Below are 20,532 nucleotides of genomic sequence, written 5' to 3' on the forward strand. Positions count from 1 at the left end.
ACAGTGATGAGCAGCACAAGACTGATATATTTCATACTTTATTTTAAGAAATACTTACAGGCAACTTTTGACAAATTAACGTTAACATGTTCTAAATAGTGTAAACAGTCCTGCATAATTCATTTGGCTCTGAAGTAAGTAACAGACACACACACACACACACACAAGTAACAGGCACTCAAGTGTTCTGAAAGGTTCAATATTTCAGTCAACAGGCACTTTGGGGGGAAAAAAATATCTCTTTGAGCAGAATGTAACATCTTGCCATTGAAGAAGACCTATCTTCAAATACAAACAGCTAAAACACCTTATACCACCTGAGTGTATATTTAAAATAATAATAATTACACACATAACCTGTAGATGTGAAATGATACTGACAAACTGCAAATCTCTGAAGGTAAATATTGGAATCTTTTGAAGGTAAACATTGCTGCGGTTTTTGCAGGAGTGTGCATTTATAGTTCATCATGTTTGTACGTGAACTCCCGGGCGGATATATATCCATCATCGTCTTCATCTTCTTTTTGGAAGATGTCCTCAACCATCACTTCATGATGAGTGTCATTGGGGGCGTATCCATGTCTTTCAAACTCTTTGCGCAAGTATTCTTTGACCTGAAATAGAAAGGTGCTTAGGGATAACACAAATAACTTACTATGATGAAACCCATGCTTGATGAACAGCTGCTTTTTGATCAAACCTCTGATCTGGAAAGTTTCCAGTCATCATTGAGGTCCATTTCCTGAAAGGACTCGTGTGACCTGGGCCCATTTCGGATCTCCATGATCTCGATGTCAAAGATAAGAGTGCTCTCCGGAGGGATTTTACCTGAGAACAGAGCATAACCAATGGCAGTAGATAATTAGAGTTGTAAGTTGTTTCTGTATGGGGTGTTTTAGACAGACTTAAAGGCACAATATGTAATTTTCACCACTGGTTGCTTATTCAAAACAAAGGCGGAGCTTGATGACGCCTTGGTTTCACGGAATCATGGGAGGTGTTGTCTTCACCTCTACAGCTGGTGGAAAAGGGACTCGGGAAGAAGTCATTTTCATGGATGAGCTAATGTGTTAAGCAAGGAACACACCAAACCGACGCTGACCAACTAGTGGTGACCAAGTGGCAACGTCCTGCAATTTCTCTTGAAGCCAATACGGAAGTGACATATACTGCAATTCAATGACTAGCCGCTAGGGACAGGCTCCAGAAGGGAGCAGAATCTCATTGAGCCCCATGTTAAAATGCCCAACTTCACAGCAGATTAAAATATGTTTACAGCCTGGTACAAATTGTGGTTTTGGTCTATATGGCTAATTTTGCCCTTCATGACAACTGTTAGGGGGGTGAATTTTTTTATAACTCATTCGTTTACATTATATAAAGCATTAAAGTTCTGCATAATTAAGGGCGTGGCCACTCCGAGTGACAGGTGGATTGCCGTTTGTCTGCTGTCTGTTAGTCATCGCGTCACTTCAGCTCCGCCCACGTCCCGCCTTTTTGCCCATTTTCTGTTATCCGGGAGTGATGCGCGATGACGAGCTGCTAAGATGGTAACGGCCATCTTGTCCATACTTTGTGCTTCAAAACTGCTCATCGGAATCCTATGGGTGACGTCACGGACACTACGTCCATATTTTTTTACAGTCTATGGTGGCGACGAAAGCATACTGCGGAGTTGACGCTCAACATCCGACGGCCAAGTAGCACGTCCATTCTGCGTCTGCGTAAGAGTAAATAGCTTTCTGTAGCAGCTGGTGGCAGTAGTCTGTTTTCATTATTCAAAGCGGGAAACTGGAAGAGCTACAGGGATATAAGCAAAACAGCTCAGAATCTCGCTCACCACAGACGGTCACTTCTGTTTTTTTCTCTCATGCACTGGTTCGCTAGCTGAACAGCCAGAATGATCAAATGGCCGACTGACCGACAAGCGCCGACGGCGATTCAACATGTCGAATCGGCTGAAAAATAGCCAACGTTAGCCGACGGTGCGGAACACACCGAGAAAACTTAGTTGGCCGAAAACTGCCGACGGTTGGGGCTTTAAAGATTTATTAACGTTACTGTAGTATGAAGTAGGGTGGGGCTGAAAGCCGTTGGAGTGGAACCAGGCCGCTGGAGTGATTGCTAATGAGAGACAAGCGCGACACACGGCTCGAGAGCAGTGGAGCTTTTATTATGCCCCAGACAAGCGCTTCCACTTCTTCCGGTCATGTGTATGTGGGGTAACGCAGCGCTGGTTTATCATATTAGTTACATTTGAGTGTGTTGAAAGTTGTTATAATGCTACTCTGTGCGCTCGCTTGGCGGCTACTATGAGACACTTGTTGCACACTGCAGTAAGCTAGATCGATATTAGGCATGGTAAAACATGGTACTCGCGATAAATCAAGAAAACAAGATTTAAACAATAAGACTAACTGTGTTGAGCTATATAACAATGATTCGTTTTCTGTTGATGAATGTATCCAAACAGTTGCTCACCTGTATAATAAAACACATCATATATTAAATATTTATTTCTACAAAATAAAACTGGAAATCGGGTAACGCGGGTGTATGATGTCATTGATAGGCGACGCACAGTCACGGTCCGTGTCCTGGTTAAAATTGCTTATTTCTCTGGATTTGAACATTCTTGGAAACATTTGGGATAATGTAAGTACACAAGTCAACAAAATATATATAATTGTTCTAGTGGTCTTTTTTGGATATTTTCATCCAAAAATCATACATACTGTGCCTTTAAAGGGATAGTTCACCCTAATATGAAACTTCTGTCATCATTTACTCACCCTCAAGTTGTTCTAAACCTATATGAGTTTCTTTGTTCTGTTGAACACAAAAGAAGATATTTTGAAAAATGTTGGTAACCAAACAGTTTCAGGTCCCCATTGACTTCCATTTTTCATACTATGGATGCCAGTGGGGACCATCCACCAACTATCTTCTTTTGTGTTCAACAGGAGAAAGAACTTCATACAGATTTAAAACAACTTGAGGGTGAGTAAATGATGACGGAATTTTCATGTTTGGGTGAACTATCCCTTTAATGCAACATCAATGACAAGTTTAATATCAGAAGGTGGAGGAAGCTACAATTCCTCAAATAATGCTTTATGAATATGCGTCTTGCTGGCACACCTTTGCCCTCTTTGCCGTATGCAAGAGCTGGAGGGATGGTCAGTTTCCTCTTCTCCCCTGCACACATGCCTTGAAGACCCCTGTCCCAACCCTTTATCGCCTCACGGATCCCCAATGTGAACCAGACAGGGTTTTTGTCTCCTTGCTGACGGCTGCGGGTTACAAGACATTTGAATTAATGTTAAACGCTAGAGACATGCATACTTGACATGCTTGAGCTGGCAACTGTGTTTTGGAACATGATAGGTGGATAAGGGTGTGTTGGTCATTTTGGACCATGGGCTAATGCTCACCTAAGATAAGCTAGAAACAAACTACCATGTTTCAAAAACATAGCTGTTAAGCTTAAAAAATGTGTATTCAACAACAACAAACACATTTTGACAGTTAACTAATGAATTCTTAGTGCAAAAGAGCAGGGTTAGGTTATTGAAGTCTGTTCTTGCAGTGTGCTGACTATTTAAAGTTCGTGAACATGCAGAAGATGGTTTATTAGATGTCACCTGGAATGAAATATTGTGCCGTTACTCTCCAGAAAGCCATCGTAGTGAACCAGAAGAATATCCCCGTATTTGGATTTACGATGGCAAAGGAAAGGTTTGTATAGAACTTCTATTTTCACCTCTGGTTCCGGAAGTTTTGCTCCATGCACGTAAAAGAAGAATGCAGAAAAAATGCATGTCCATAATTCTGGAATCATCTTAATCTTAAAAACAGTTTAACAATCTCAGCTGTTCAGCTGATGTTTCATACACAGCAAAGCATGAAAAGCTTCACACAAAAAAGTTGTGCAGCCGCGACTACGTGGCAAGCAATATTTCTGCAGGGGTCTTTCCCAAACTAGCGATGTCCCTCCGATTCGTTCAAGAATCGTTCTTTTGAGTCGACTCCCTTCAATGTATTGTTCGAACCTGTTCTTAAACCTGTCTGAACAATTACGAGCAATTCACTACTATGGAGTGAAACCATAGACTGTAAAAAGAGTGAAACGTATGGAAGCTTGTTTCCGCCACGGCATAAAACATTTTAAAAGATAATTGCGACTTTTTGTCTCACAAATGCGAGTTTAAATCTTCATTAGTATGAATTTATTTTTCTATTTTTTTTAAGAATTGCGAGATATAAATTTGCAATTGACTTTGTAGTCTATCTCACAATTTTGACTTTAAAACTCACAATTGCGACTTAATATAATACCTACCTTTTTTTATTCTGTGGCTGAAACAAACTTCCACAGTAAAGTGTGCACTGTCAAATCTCATCAATAACATACATTTATATGACTGATTGTACGATATTAAAATATAAAACTTTATGAAATTTTAAACTTGCAAAATAAGACGTTTTTTAAACGTACTAAACGAAGAATGTAATATGCCACGTTGAGATGTCATAACGCAATGAAGTAAAAGACTCGCTTAGTTTGATCTTTTGAAACGACCTGTTCAAAAGAACCGACTCGGGGAAATGAGACGGGCCTCGGATCACACTCCCAGATCCCACTATAAACGTTACCACCCTAAAATACAAGCCTATATTATTATTGGTCAGCTTCTTTTGAAGAAACGCCTTAACAACCAATATTCAATTTTCATTGGACGTTAAACACATAACTCTAGTACAACAACGCCCACATTCTCAAACTGTATCCAATCAGAGATGCGCTAAGAGAAAATCCCTCAGACGTCAGGCGCATGGGCCGATCCGTCTATGATCACATGGATTTGTATTCTCGAAGTATTTACGACAATCGATTGCGTAATCTCAAGTCCCAGCAGTCCCACTGCGTATTTTACGTATGATTGGCGTATATAAGAATTATCTCGAGTTTCTCAAAGCGGCTGTGTTGGGCTCAGTCTTGCCACGACTAAGTAATGAATTGTCAAGAGAAGGTCTACCATGGAGGGAGTTCTCTATAAATGGACCAACTATATTAGTGGTACGTATGCTGCGATAGTTAAAAGTTATGCGTTATTAATCAGGGAAGTCTGTAAAACATTAGCCTGTTTGCTAGCTCTAGTAATGTATAAATTATGTTAAGCCATCATCCTCTTTAACTCTGTGTCGATATTTTATTTCCAAAGCAGTGACCAACTCAACCACATACATTTCATCTGCTAAAAACATTTGCTGAAAAGTTATTAAGATTATGTATTGGATTGTGTTTAATTCACTTCGGACTGTTGGTATTTAAAAGCCTCTTGACTGGAAAAACAAGTCAAGCCATATTATGTTCAATGGTCTTTGGCGTCATCATTAGATACATTGTTACATGTGTCAGTTACATATATCATTATTGTTCCTTTGTGTCTTTTGAAGGTTGGCAGCCCCGTTGGTTTGTTCTTGAAGGAGGCACTCTTTCCTACTATGACTCTCAAGAAGATGCATGGAAAGGATGCAAGGGCAGCATCAAAATATCTGTGTGTGAAATACAGGGTAAGGGAAAGTTTATGCTTAACCTGAGCAGGAAACCTAATAATGGTTACATCACAGGCAGCTATTCTTTATGCTTCAGGATATCATAATACATGCTTGCGCAAGTGGATGTGTTTCTTCATCTTCAGGAAATGTTATGTCCTGGAGGTTAATTTTCATTAAAACAGATTTCAGCTGTTATTTTTTAATTTAACTTTAATTTTAATTTTTTTATCATGCCCTTTTTCCCTACCACTTGTATGCCACTTATTTTTGCTAAGACCCAGACTATCAAACTCAGCTATAAAAATGCATCATAAAAGTATTAATTATTATATGGTTATAACTGTGAAGTAAAAACAACCCTTTTTTTATATTTATTGTTTGTAAATTATATTATTATTGCCACTACTACATCAAATTATTTTTTCCTTAATACATGATAAAACAGGAAAGAGCTTGAGATAAAATATGAGACCTGAACAGAATTATTATTATTTTTTTGTAAATGTGAGCAGATTTTTTTGGTAATACTTTATTTTACAGTGTCATTGTTACACGTTACATGTACGTGCCATAGTAATAACAGTAAATTATGCATAATTACATGCATCTAACCCTCAACCAAACCCTAAACCTAAAGTAAGTACATGTAGTTAATCAATATTACTCAGTACTTAAATATATAATTACACTGTAAAAAGGAATAACCTGTAATTTCATCAAAAATTGTGTATTTAGGATACATAAAATGCTAGATATGAAGTTAGCCTTTTAAAGACAAATGTGTGAGCTATTCCACTGCCATAATTTACACCATAGATTGCTATTAAACCTAATACTTCATTTGAGACGTCACCGTGGTTGGAATTATTATTGCTTTACTTAATAAAATGGGGGGAGGGGGGATTAATGTGTGTTCACTGTTGAACACATTAAACTAATGAAATAAACTAGAGATATTATTTTTGACAGTCCACAGGCCCCAAAATGTCCATAGTTGAAGAAACACCCAAGTACTGTTTTCCAGCTATTGTGAATGATCTTACAAAAGGCATACTTTGCTAATCCATCTTCTTTGTCCTCCATTGTAGTTCACCCATCGGATTTCACAAGGGTTGATCTGATCATTCCAGGAGAACAGTACTTTTATCTCAGGGCGATTAATGCAGCAGAGAGGCAGAAATGGCTTGTGGCGTTGGGGACTGCAAAAGCCTGTCTTACTGACAACCGAACCAAGAGAGAGAAGGGTGAGTGAATGAGTGTTGTATTTCTGCTGACAAGATATTCTCTGTAGATCATCTGGCTTTTCTTCTGGTGTTAATATGACAGTGAAATATGATAAAGTAACATATAGGGTATTTTAAACAATACACAGTAGTGTATATTGTGTTGTGGGTTTTAGTCCATGTCTATTAGGGTTTTAGCTCCTACAGTAATACAAAAGGAACTTTTAACGCATTGAATATTTACAGGTCCAGGAAAAAATATACCAAAAATATTGTTGTCCTGGCCCCAACTTCCTGTTTTGATAGACAATGTGTCAACACAGGAACCTCAAAATGTGCTTCAAACCATTTTGTGGGGTTTAAATGCAGTTACATAACTCATTCAGATCATGTTTACTCATTTTTCAAAGAACTGTCAATCTATGAAGAAAGTGAGTGTCAACACTAGTCTCTTCTATTTTCTCAGAGCTCCAGGAAAGCACAGAGGCTCTGAAAACAAAAATGTCTGAGCTAAGGCTTTACTGCGACCTTCTCCTTCAGCAAGTGAACAAAATACAAGAAAGTCCTCTAGCGGAGATAACAGCGGAATCCGGGGAAGTAAGGGAGTGTTGTGTTGATTTTCAGAGTCCTTCACTGACTTCTGCTTTACTGTGCACATTTCAAGGAAACATGTATTCCCTTAAACAATTTACAAGCTCGTCAAGCATCAATAATGCAGGGTTATAAGTGTACCTTTTCATACGTTATCATTCTAAGGGTGTGTTCACACTTGTAGTTAGGTTCTCTTGGTTCTTTTGGTCTGGACCAAAAAAGAAAATTATACATCTAGTCCTGGTTCCATAGGGACGACACACTTTCACTCTCTTCCATTGTAGAAAAGTGAAGCTGCTAATGTTCTGACTGACATCTTGCGCTGATTACGGAGACTCTGAGCCCAAATCTGCGCAGTAGTGAGCGTGAAGTCAAGCCGCGTTATCAAGGCCCCACCCACACTCGTGCACAATTAGTTTGTACAGTTTACTGCAGAACAGCTCATTAGGTCGGTGTGAAATAAACAGTTATGGAAATGTAGAAATTAAAGTTAAAGCTTCAATCTCCTCCCGAAGATCCCGAAAAAAATCATTTGGTGCCTCAGTGACTACTTTTTAAAAATTTTTATTAAACATTCACTTACAAAATACAAAAGTGAAGAGACATAAGCCAGAAAACCGAGCCAGAGGTTCAGAGACGGTGTTGCATCACATTTGAATTCGGAGAAATGTAAATAAATAAGGAAATATCAATTAAACACAAGCCTCCCCACAAAACATAAAATAATAATAATGGCAACAACAACAACAACACACACAAAAATATTTTTTTAATCAAAAACGCCAAAAATTGAGCATACACTCAAAGTTTTAGTAGCCTTTTTGTTACAGGAGGTAGATAAGGATTTAATATAGATCTTAACATCTTCTTGAAAGTGAGAACAATTGGGGGTAACCTTCATAGTTTTACATTTGTGGATAAAATATTTTGCAAGCAAAATAATTAAGTTGCAAAGAAGAAAAATATTTTCATATTGCTTCTCAAAAATGAAAAACCCAAACAAAACATCCTTGAAAGCTCAAAGTCTTTATGTATATATTGTTTACAATGAACTGGCTAATGTCTTGCCAACGTTTTCCTGTATGATCACAATGCCAAAAAAGATGTACGATCCGAATGCGAATCACAAAAAGTACAACTTGCATCTATACTTAATTTAAACTTTGACACCATGAACGTTTTACGGTAATATCGATGATTAAGCTTAAAAGAAAATCTCTTTGACCTTATTTACCAATAGGTACTTGTTAGGGAGAGTTCAAACCTTCTTCCATGAAATATTTTCCACTAATGTATTCCATTTTGTAACAACATGAGGAGTGGAAACACAATCATTGAGAAAAAGAAAACGAATATCTCTATAATTTTTTAATGTAGATTTAAAACATATCCTGCCTACATGTCAGCTGGGTCTGGGAGAGGCATTTCAGAACTTGTCAAAAAACTATTATGGCCTTTAAATAGCATAATGACACCATTTTTAACACCGGACCTAAGGATAAAAGATAACCGATTTTATGACGTATATTTCGCAACATCCAAAACAGACGCACCAGGGTTTGTTTTAATCGAACCAAGTGTGAACACTCCCTAAATGTGTGTGTTTTGTCTATATCACAAAATCAAAAGTCAAAAATCTGCCCTGTTCTACTCAGACTGGTTAAGTGGCTCTGGGAATTCAGGTTTGGTATGTGTTGGTTTCAGGTAGGAGATGAGACCGGAAATCTAGTGAAGTCCACATGCACCACCTTCTTGAAGACCCTGGAGGAGTGTATGCAGATTGCTAGCCGGACCTTCAATCCAGACCTTGTGAGACAGACCCCTCCAGGCTCTCCTCCTGTGGCTACCATCAAACCTCAGAAGGTATATTAAATATAAACACCAAATGGAAAATACAAAAGATTGTGCTGTTGTGGATTCTAATTCCGTTTGTCAGAGCCTAAAACATTTCTTATTTCCATAGATCAAAACTACTGATCCAAAAAATCAGCACCCAGGAGAAACGTGAGTTTAGTAATGCTAATGGACTCTTGTGTGTCATCTGTGCTTTTGTTTGACTCTAAAATGTTGAAAATGTGTGTTATGCAGACAAAATGACTTAATAAACACCTCAGGAACATCAGCACATGAGAGTGGACCAGGAAATGAACCACCTCCATCTCCTCAAGAAAGCATACCGACATCACCCACAGGTTTGCCAAGCATTCAGTCAGTCGGATACAGAACTGGTGTCACATTTTGTCTCAACTCATCTCTCCTTTCCTATCTTGTCTATATCTTGTTTGGTTTAGGAAGTGGTTTAATGGAGGACCAAGAGGAGCCCATGGAGCCTCATAATGCTTCTTCATCAAGCACACACAACACTGAAGAACCTGTTGGAGAGGAGGACAAACCGCCAGAAGAAGCAGACCATGGCCAAGAAAAACAACAGGAAGTCTCCCATAGCCCCACACAGAACAAAGAAGATATCCAGGCTGACCTGGAAGTGAATGATCCTCAGTCTGAGAACAAACAGGAAGAGGAAGATAAGGTGGACACATTCTTCAGTACCATGAGCCACAGGTATGAGGCGCCTCCGTTGCTGTGATCCTCTGAAGGAACGAGATGAATGTACTGCACACATTTACGCAATTCCGAATCCAGTGTTCTTTGTGAAAATTAGATATGGTCATGCTAATATCAAGTTATAGGCAACACTACTCTTAGAATTGTGTTTATATATATATATATATATATATATATATATATATATATATATATATATATATATATATATATATATATATATATATATATATATATATATATATATATATATATAATATATTGTTCAGCATTTCAATGAAAATCTAGATTGAGGGACTAGAAATCTCCATAGAGTGGCATTGTGTTCTAAGGAACCAAGTGCAATGCGATAAAGCGACAAGTTATCAATCCTGTCTGTTCCATGTTAACGGAATGTCCAGGTTAAGTGCAAGTTAAGGTCTTTTGAAAGAATATGTGCTGTGAATGCTGTGAAATACCACAGAAAACAAGTTGGACACATCCGTCAGTTCATAAAAACAAAAAATGCACTTATAATTGAAGTCTATTAGATAATTTGTAGCATCTCGCCTGGTTAGATTATGGTTTAAAAAAGGCACTTCCCACAAATAGGGTACACTTAGGTTTCCCATAACCATACATTTTTTACGGCATTAAAGGTACAAATCCCAATCCCAATTTTAGTTAACTATGCCATATGTTCACACTATTTGTCAGAAACAAATCAAATTTAAACTGCTGCAACGCAATGTGGAAACACTCAAAATGGCATTTTTAAATGTAGTGAAGTGGTATTATATCTGTTCAGTAATTCCTAGAATTGTTAATGTCTTAATGCAAGAGTACTATGAAAATAAAACGCATACAATACAGTTTGATAACTAATTCCCTTCTAAAAAAAACTTACGTTTATTGATAATGCATTTGTTAATTGACTGTTACTTCTTGTATTATGGTTTTGTATAACTTTATATATAAAAACTACAGCAATATTTGTTCTCAAAGCAGCTTGCAGACTATTTTTGTTTATGTATGAATTTTAAAATGATGCAATTGTGAAGTTTTAGTTACGGGGTTAAAGCAACTCGTATAATATTTAAAATGACTGAAGAAGAAAAAGACTGTAATTTGTACCCCGTTTGTGGAAAGTTCCAAAACAATGAACTAAATGTCTCACACGTTCATACATAATGGTTTCAACATGTAAAGATTTGAAAGACGAATGTTTATCATGGTATGTTTTCTTTTGATCGCTCAAAATGAGGCCCGGCCTGTGATGAGGGTTTGTAGATTCTTTTGCTATATACATAATTCTTTCATCTTCTTTATGTAATGATGAGGTCATCATATAACTACAGCACTAATCTGATCCAACAACCTTCATTGGGCTGAAACTAAATTGAATTGAACCGGTAATGTTATCAAAGCCAATGTGTCGGTATTCATATATGAAAACCTTTTCAGTATTACACCACTGTGTGAAGGTTGTACAATTTTTCATTTACTAAACCTGTATTTAATGTGTGCTGTTCTTATTTAAGGACTGCATGCTCCAAACTGGTTTTCTTCTGCTTTGGCTATGCCTGCTTTTGTATTTGGTGTTTTATTTGATCAAATAAATTTGCTTTCTGTTGATGTTTGTGTACTAATGCTCATGTATTGTCCTTGTGTGAATGTCTGTGGTTTTTTTCTTGTAGATTTAGTGATATAATACTGGAGGACGACAGTGGTATTCCCACACAGGCCTTTTTGGATTCTTGCTATGCTATAGTACCAGTTTTAGGTAGGACACTCTATCTTTCACTCTCCCTTTTCCACCCTTTCTTCGCTTTGTCTCTTTCCTCCTGTCATTTCTGTCAGCTCTCTCATTCTCTGCTCTCATTAGTGTTGTGCTTGTTAAAGGTTGTAAAAGGCTCCTGGGGACATTGATTTCTGACACTCTGTGCATGTGTCGGCTCCCCATGTGCCCTTGATTTTAGTTCATTTTTTTCTTATATTATTCTGCATCTCATATTAGTCTGCACAGTTAATCCCTCATTCTCCCTCAGGCATGGTCATGCATGCTCTTTCTTTATACTGGGGCAGTTCGGTGAGTATCTGAAGAACTGCAGGGCCAGGTCGAACTGTATCGGCAATCACTTATGAAAGCTTTTGTACAGCACTTTCTTCTTAAGGGCATATAGTAGTAATGTGTTATTGAAGGTTTTTTTTTTTTGAGGGGACACCATTTAGTCTATTGCTTTTTTTTGACCTCACTTTTTTCCTAGTTTGAATGGGCATGATGCTTCTGAAAGTGATTGGGTTAGCATTGGTAGTGTTTCTTTTTGGGTGGTGGTGGCTTTAACTTGCATGTCAGGAATATATCCAAGTGCAGATAGATCATGAACTGGCATGCATTTTTATTTCCCACAAACATTTATAGATCTTCACAAATAAGAAACAAAATACTGTGACCGCATATATATATATATATATATATATATATATATATATATATATATATATATATATATATATTAGTAAGATTTTTGGTAACACTTTACAATAAGGTTCATTAGTTAACTACATTAGTTAACATAAAATAATAATGAACTGCACTTATAAAGCATTTATTTATCTTTTGTTAATGTTAATTTCAACATTTACTAATACTTTATTAAAATCTTTTTAACATTAGTTAATGCACTGTGAACTTACACGAACAGCTGTATTTATATTAACTAAAGTTAACAAAGATGAACAAATACAGTAACAAATGTACTGCTCATGATTAGTTAACGAATGAGACATTATAAAGTGTTATCAGATTTTTTTAATGCTTTTGTAAGTCTCTTATGCTAACCAAGGATGCATTTTCTTTAGTCTTCAGTATCACTTGATCCTTCAGAAGAAATTATTTTTGGTGCTCAAGGACTTTATTATTATTATTATTATTATTATCAGTATTGAAAATGGCATAGTATTTTTGTGAAAACTGTGATACATTTTCAGCATTCTTTGATAACTAGATATTTCAAAAGAACAGTATTTGAAATTGATTTTTTTTTGTTACCGTCACTTTTAATCAATGAATCCATCTTTTCTGAATAAATATTCATTTCTTTTTTTTTTTAAATCTCACTGACCCGAAACTTTTGAACTTTGTTGGATAGATTCTGCCTAAATATACACTAAAGTACTTACAAAGGCTTTCTCCCCTCAGACAAGCTTGGACCAACTGTCTTTGCTCCAGTTAAACTAGATTTTGTGGGAAACATTAAGGTAAGTCTAACATGCAAACAATGAAACTCAATGCAGAATTTTGTTTTTTAAATAAAAGCAAGAACTGTAGATAGATTATACGTGGCATATTTTGAATTAGATGAGCCGTGGGTTTATTGATTATAGATTTACTATATATATATATATACACACACACACACACTACCAGTTATTCATCAAAGAGAATGGGAAAGTGTGTCCAAACTTTTGACTGTTAGTGTGTGTATATATTATAGTGAATTTATGAATTTCAAATATTTTTAAGTTCATTTTCTAGTGTATCCTCAAAAACGGGGGTAAAAGGCTAGTTTATTAAACTTTTATGTTAACATTTATCACTATTCATGTCATATTATTGTAAATTGTAGTTCATATGAAACATAAATATGAAAGATAATCATTTGCAGTCATTTTAGTTCAGTTATTTATTTTGGGGTGGAAAATAAAAATCTAAAATCTCGCCTATGGCACCAAAAGAGCCTGGGCCAAGCCTGGGGTCAACAGTATCCAGCGTCTCTGTAATTGTTTGGGATGTCACCATAACCACTAGAGGGCATCATAACTTGATCTGATGGTTGATTCTCCTTATTTGCTCTATCAGAAAATCCAGCAGAAGGTGGTGTCAGATCCTGAGAGTTTCCCCACCCTACAGAGCATCGTGCTGCACGAGGTGGAGACGGAGGTGGCACAGGTGCGGAACTCAGCCACAGAAGCTCTGCTATGGCTTAAACGTGGACTCAAGTTCCTCAAAGAATTCCTTTCTGGAATCAATACAGGGATGAAGGACGTTCATGGAGCTCTTAGTAAGTCACATGATCAAGTGTAAAACAAGTTGTCCAAACAACTGTCCTTCGCCCATGTTGTTATCAGTGCTTTGTAATGTCTCCTGTTAAAATGTTTTTCTTTCTTTCAGATAATGCATATGGAAAAACGTTACGCCAATATCATGGATGGGTTGTTCGAGGCGTCTTTGCTGTAAGTATTTTGCTAAGTGCTGCTTTTCCATTTTAAAGGAATAGTTTTGTCTGAAAATGTACTTGCCCTAGTGTCGAACAGCACAAATAATTTTTTTTGAAGAATCGTTAGGCAACTCTTACCATACAAGGATACCAGGGGCGGTCAAGCTTCAAAAAGAACAAGTTAGTTTTATCATGTTAAAAATACCAGTATATCCAAAAAAACAAAACAAAAAAAGACAAATATATATATATATATAATGTACACACACTTTTTTTATATACATCAAATGTAAATGTATGTCCCTAATTAATTTTTTGTGGTTAAATAAACATTGCATAAAAAAGAGACCAAATACTAATCTATTTTGAACTATTTATTAAAACCAAGTATTAATTGAATCGTCATTTTTACATTTATTCCAAAATAATTACTAAAGGCAGTAACAATTTAAACAATACATTTTATTTGTGAACTAATGTTCAGCTTTTCTTTTTAATAGTCTACTTATTTTCAGCGGTCATTAGGCTTGTACTACTCACTGGCCACAGACATGAAGATGTACCTTTCATTTCCCCAAGCTGATTGCTCACTAAACAGTCACGTTTTCAGGCCATTTCAAGTTTGCTTTTGACATGACATAAATCGGTGATATCTAAGTGGCTGGGTCATTTACTTCGTTTTTAATTAGTCTTCTTCCCATTAACGCCATTTTTTTCAGGCCAATTCGCAAACGCGCACAAAAACAAGAGATGGGATTTGTCGCACTAACCAATCATATCCAATCATAGTGCGACGGAGGCATTGGCTGCGTCCGAAAACCTAGGCAGCTGACTGGTTGCCTCGCTGCCTTTTCAGACAATGGCTTGTAAGGCAGTGTTTGTGCATGAAGGCACCTCACGAAACTACTTTCGGACAGACTTCTTAGGCAGTGTTTAATGATCTACAGCAAAATAGAGAGAGCTTTGGTGAGAACTAAACACATATTTAATTACAAGATTAGTCATTTCTCTCAAGAAATGACATCTGAAGTAGAAAATGTGGGTAATAAAACGTACATTTAAAGGGGTGACGAATTGAGAAATCAACTTTCCCTTGAGCCTTTGATATATTAAAGTTCATGGTGATATAAGAATATCCTATAAGTTTCAGAGCTGAAAACTTCCTTGTTAGTCAAAGAAAAGCTTTTATTGACACCAGGCCCAGAAAACGATCGATCTCAGAATATGTCGACCACTTACGTAATAGGATGTAGAACACCGCCTCAAGCCCACCCGACTCGTGGAGCTAAACGGGTCGCGCTACCGTGCAATAAACATGGCTGTTCCACCTCACGTGCATAAGACATTTCACTGCAGAATCGATTGTAAACAAGATACAGGTTTTGCAGACATATTGAGATTAAATGAAGATTAAATGAGGTCTAAATGAAGTTCCAGGTAAATATTTCCCCTTCCAAACAGCCCTGCTCGCGAGGTGGTACTTTTTCAAAGTTCGGGAACTTTCGGGGGTGGGACTTGGGCGCTGAACATGCTGATCGGTTGAACTCACGCAGCATTTTATTTCAACCAGCATTTTTAAAAGTCTTTTGCGAGGTTCGTTCTGCGTTCAGTAAATATCAGTCTTGCTCTTTCTGTCCGATGGCGCGCGTTGTCTCAGCAATCGCACGGTCAATGTCCGTAATAGCTGATAATAACATTAAATCTAGCTTTACGAGCTTTCAGAATACGCTTTAGTATCAGTGCTCGTCTCTTTTCCGCCGTTTTGTTAATTACATATTTAGTAAACCACATAACTAGCAAAAGCAGCGCTGCTTGCATCTCCTCCATACTTGTTATTGTTGCAGACAGTATCGCATAAAAATGATTACTGTCCGTCGCTGACTGGGGGGAGCAGCCGTGCGCAGTCCCATGTCTCTGGACTAATTTGCCTAATCTTCACGGTACTTTAGACCGCAGTGGAAACGCAGACAGTAGCAGGTCAGGGGGAAAAAAAGGTCCTGTAAAAAAAGTTCCTGGTACAAATTGTTCCGGGTAATTTTGGTGGAAACGGGGCTTATGTGTGTACGGTTTGCGGTTATATTCACTGATCGAGCGACAACATTCCAATCAATCGTGGGTGGACGAGAGATGAATCTTTGTGTTTGTTTGATAAAGATATTTTGCGAGTCCTGTGAGCGATTCCCCACACGCTTTCAAAACAATCCCCACATGTACTGAGAGGAGCTGAAGCTCATTAAATATGCAAATCTTATCCAATCCTAGCCGTGGTCGTTTACTTCCAAGTCTTCAGTGCGGCACACCCATCAAAATCGTCCGTTTCTTCAGAGAGCCTCAAAACCAAGGCAGTAAATAGCCTATTACTTATTAATTATGATTGTTTAATTATGATGTTTCTGAATGTAAAAAACACACGAACGTCATAAGTTGACCTCAGACAACAGTATACATTTTTTTTTAAAAGCCTTTAAACCTTTCATGACACCTTTTAAACACAAGCTGACCAGCAAACGCAACTTTCGGACGGCATCTTTTTTTCCAGCTCAACTGTCACAGAGTGGAAAGCACAGGATTGTGGGATATCAAAGGCAGCGAAGGATACAAATATGCTGCCTTCAAAAATCGATCAGATGAAGGTATCTCAGGAGATAGGAAGTGAAGCTTACATTAGATTGGGATGTGCCTTGGTGCCTTCCTGCCTTGAAATGTGTCCTCCGAAGGCAGCAATTTCCAGGTTTCGAACGCAGCCATTGCCTCCTCTCATGTGACTTCCCCCATTCATTTCAGTTACCCCCCAAAAAACTCACCGCATGTCGGACAGTTACTTTATACAAACTAGTGACTTTTACACATGTCACATTTTGTAATATTTGCGATTGTTTTGTAATATTATTTTCTCATCCAGTTTTTTGAGGAGGCATTGCCTCCCTTGGCTTCTCGGAGGAAACGCCTCTGACATTTACATACACACATATAAACACACATTATATTCACTTAAATATTCATTATATCCCATGTTCACTCCACTATGAACTGTTGTTTTATGGCATGGGCTGTGCATAGATTCTTAAAAGTCACCATGAAATCAAAATGGACCATTCTTATTTTTTATTTAATATAGCAGTATTCAAATCCCCTTAGGCCTTTCTGACTCTGTTTTTGTGTTTGTTTATGTTAGCTGGCTCTACGGGCCGCCCCGTCCTATGAAGGCTTCATGGCTGCCCTGGTTTCTCATGAAGGCGATGAGCTGAAGGAGGGCTTTACGACCGGCATGCATCGAGACCTGGACTTCTACCTGCCAGCAATGGGGAAACAGCTGTCCATCCTGGACGCTCTCTATGAGGAGTACGGCTTGGAATCAGACGAGATCGTGTGACTAACACAAATGCACCCACACAGCGAACACAGCTTGCTTCTGACGGAGCTCATCGGTTTCAGTGGTGGAGTTATCTCTTTTACACACTGTGGTAACCGAAAGTTAGTATTGAAGAAGGCAGGGCGGTTTCTGTGAGGGCAGAGCTTGCAAAGACCAGTAAGAGTGTGTTGGATAATGTGGCATCTGCAAACTCCAATAACAGTCATCCCTGCTCAATTGAAACAGCCGCATCAAAAGGGGGGGCAGGGTGTGATTCCAAGTGTTTTCAAGGAACAGCTGTATTTTTAGAAACCGTCAGTGGAGTGATCAAGTGTTTTGTTGGCATTGGTTGTATGTTTTTTCATACACATTCGGTCATCAGAGTGCAAACCGCAGATATGGTAAAGATAATATACCATATTGTTTACCTGGCAGTGAAGGTGGCAGTATTCTTATTCGCAGTAAAAGTGCAAAAAGGCACTTGTGCTTTTCTCCTCGCTTGAAATATTGCTTTACTTTTGTCCAGATACTTACATTTGTTTAATTTTAGACTAGCACAAAACTAAGAAGTTATTCAGTGACCTTCGGGGATTCGGATAAACAAGCATCATGAAGTATACAGATACTGTGGTGAGCTATTTTTGCAGTGACATAATCTTTAAACGCATTCACAATGGCTCCAATTCAGGACTTGTAGGATCAAATTGGAGATAGGGACCAAAGGAGTTTCTTTTTCTTGGTTTAGTGGAGAGATTCCCTACTATAGAAAAAAATTTCGCTGTGATCTTGGATCTTCATCTGCAAAAGAAAAGATGTCAAGATATTTCCTCAGTGACTATTTATTGACTTATTTATATGAATATAAATTCCAACTGTTGATTTTGATTATAAGAATCACATTATGCTCGCTCCTAAATCATATGAATGACACTAATTTGTGCATGTTGCATTGAATGGGCTTTGTTTTTATATTTCAGATTCATATTACTAAATGATTAGCACATAATATGCGGATGACTGTTCTAGGTTTATATTTTATTCTTATTGCATTTCAGACAGTTTTAGACTAAAATCCCACAAATCATTGTCTTTGTAAATATGCCCTCCTAAAATGTTCCACTTTTTTTGCATTATTTTTCGATTCCGGTTTGGTTGAACTGTCACAGTTTATCCGATGTGTCTTTTATCAGAATCTTTAAAGGGATTGTTCATCCAAAAATGAAAATTCTGTCATGATGTTGCTTCAAACATGTATGACTTTCTTCATCTGCAGATTTACCAAGAATTTTGGTAAAAAAGTTGTACTGAGAATACAATAATGTCGAGAAAAAAAAAAGAAATTGCAGACATGAGGGTAAGTAAATGGTGACGGAATTGTCAATTTTGGGTGAACCAACCTTTTATATCTTTATTAAACCAATAAGACTTCAGTTGAAAAGCAGAGCTTTGGCATAACATCATTAAGAAAAATGTTTGGTGTTTCTTCTCCCAGGAATAGCACAAAAAGATCCATGTTGTCTTTCATTAGTATTAAAATGTCTATATGCCTTTTTATATATGTATTTACTAATTGTAATTTTTAAATTGTCATTTATACTGAATTGGCTGCAGTGTTTTTAATCTTTTAATTCCATAATATGCAAAATTCTTTGAAAATATATAGTCATGAGGTGACCAATAAGCGGCGTTATCCATCTAAGTGACAGTTTTAGATACAGAAGTAATGTTGCATCATTATTATGACACTCAATCCTTCAATATCTGGATGTGGTTGCCAGGATACACTCACCACAACAAGGATGATCACTAGACTCAATAATAAGGGCTAAGAATAGAAGGATAGTCTTTACATGTGATAGAAGGAGAAAGGTTTTTGATACATACATGCATACATACATATACTGTATATATATATATATATACTTATACTTGTGGAGAGAAGGCTGGCCACTTGGTCCATTTAAACAGACAAGCTACTGTAGCTTAATGCTGGTTCTGATAGAGTACAGAGTACAGGTGTCAGAGTACACAGTGCATCGCAGTTTGATGCGTATGTGGCTGCATACCCGCAGACCAGTCAGGGTGCCCATGCTGACCCCTGTCCACCACCGAAAGTGCCAACAGTAAGCACGTAAGCATCAGAACTGGACCACGGAGCAATGGAAGAAGGTGGTCTGGTCTGATGAATCATGTTTTCTTTTACATCACATGGATGCTTACCTGGGGAACACATGGCACCAGGATGCACTATGGGAAGAAGGCAAGCCGACTGAGGCAGTGTGATGTTTTGGGCAATGTTCTGCTGGGAAACCTTGCGTCCTGCCATCCATGTGGATGTTACTTTGACACGTACCACCTACCTAAGCATTGTTGCAGACCATGTACACTCTTTCATGGAAACGGTATTCCCTGGTGGCTGTGGCTTCTTTCAGCATATAATGTGCCCTGCCACAAAGAAAAAATGGTTCAGGAATGGTTTGAGGAGCACAACAACAAATTTGAGGTGTTGACTCGGCCTCCAAATTCTCCAGATCTCAATCCAATCGAGCATCTGTGGGATGTGCTGAACAAACAAGTCCGACCCATGGAGGCCCCACCTCGAAACTTACAGGACTTAAAGGATCTGCTGCTAACATCTTGGTGCCAGATACCACAGCACACCTTCAGGGGTCTAGTGGAGTCCATGCCTCGACATGTCAGGGCAGCAAAACAGGGATCAACACAATATTAGGTCATAAAGGTTATGCCTGATCGGTGTATAACGTTATGGAGTCCATAATGTTGAGAGAACGTTAGCCAAAGTTCTGAGAATGTTCCTTGTTAGCTGGGTAGACTCAAATTTTATATCAATATTCAATATATCAAAATGATATGATCAATAAGTTATGACATGTTTTTACATTGCTTTAACTCATAAAAATATTTGAAGCTACTTTAAACTTTTTTTTAAGTTATACAAGATTCCACTCATTTAAAAAAAATAATCAGTTTAATATAATTTAAGTCGATTATACTTAAAAATCTAAGGCAGCAACCT

General features: G+C 37.6%; 3 protein-coding genes across 3 annotated transcripts in view; 1 reads left to right on the forward strand and 2 right to left on the reverse strand.

Annotated features, from left to right (window-relative positions):
• The window catches only part of gtf3c6 (general transcription factor IIIC, polypeptide 6, alpha), a 1,355,101-nt gene that overhangs the window by 1,118,661 nt on the left and 215,908 nt on the right, over positions 1-20,532 (reverse strand). The gene's annotated exons all lie outside the window — the stretch shown is intronic.
• Positions 24-5,210, reverse strand: fkbp14 (FKBP prolyl isomerase 14). Its single transcript, XM_079838030.1, has 4 exons — positions 3,648-5,210; positions 3,145-3,296; positions 704-831; positions 24-617 (listed from the first exon to the last, which is right to left on the reverse strand). The coding sequence occupies exons 1-4, from the start codon at positions 3,842-3,844 to the stop codon at positions 459-461; spliced, it is 636 nt and encodes a 211-aa protein (XP_079694156.1). The 5' UTR covers positions 3,845-5,210; the 3' UTR covers positions 24-458.
• plekha8 (pleckstrin homology domain containing, family A (phosphoinositide binding specific) member 8) lies at positions 4,921-19,096 on the forward strand. The gene is made up of 13 exons (XM_079838029.1): positions 4,921-5,083; positions 5,464-5,580; positions 6,654-6,809; positions 7,255-7,385; positions 9,084-9,242; positions 9,343-9,383; positions 9,468-9,571; positions 9,671-9,941; positions 11,621-11,706; positions 13,126-13,184; positions 13,786-13,987; positions 14,098-14,159; positions 17,319-19,096. The coding sequence occupies exons 1-13, from the start codon at positions 5,044-5,046 to the stop codon at positions 17,514-17,516; spliced, it is 1,626 nt and encodes a 541-aa protein (XP_079694155.1). The 5' UTR covers positions 4,921-5,043; the 3' UTR covers positions 17,517-19,096.

This window comes from Gobio gobio, assembly GCF_949357685.1.
Source record: "Gobio gobio genome assembly, chromosome: 15".
Classification (NCBI taxonomy): Eukaryota; Metazoa; Chordata; class Actinopteri; order Cypriniformes; family Gobionidae; genus Gobio; species Gobio gobio.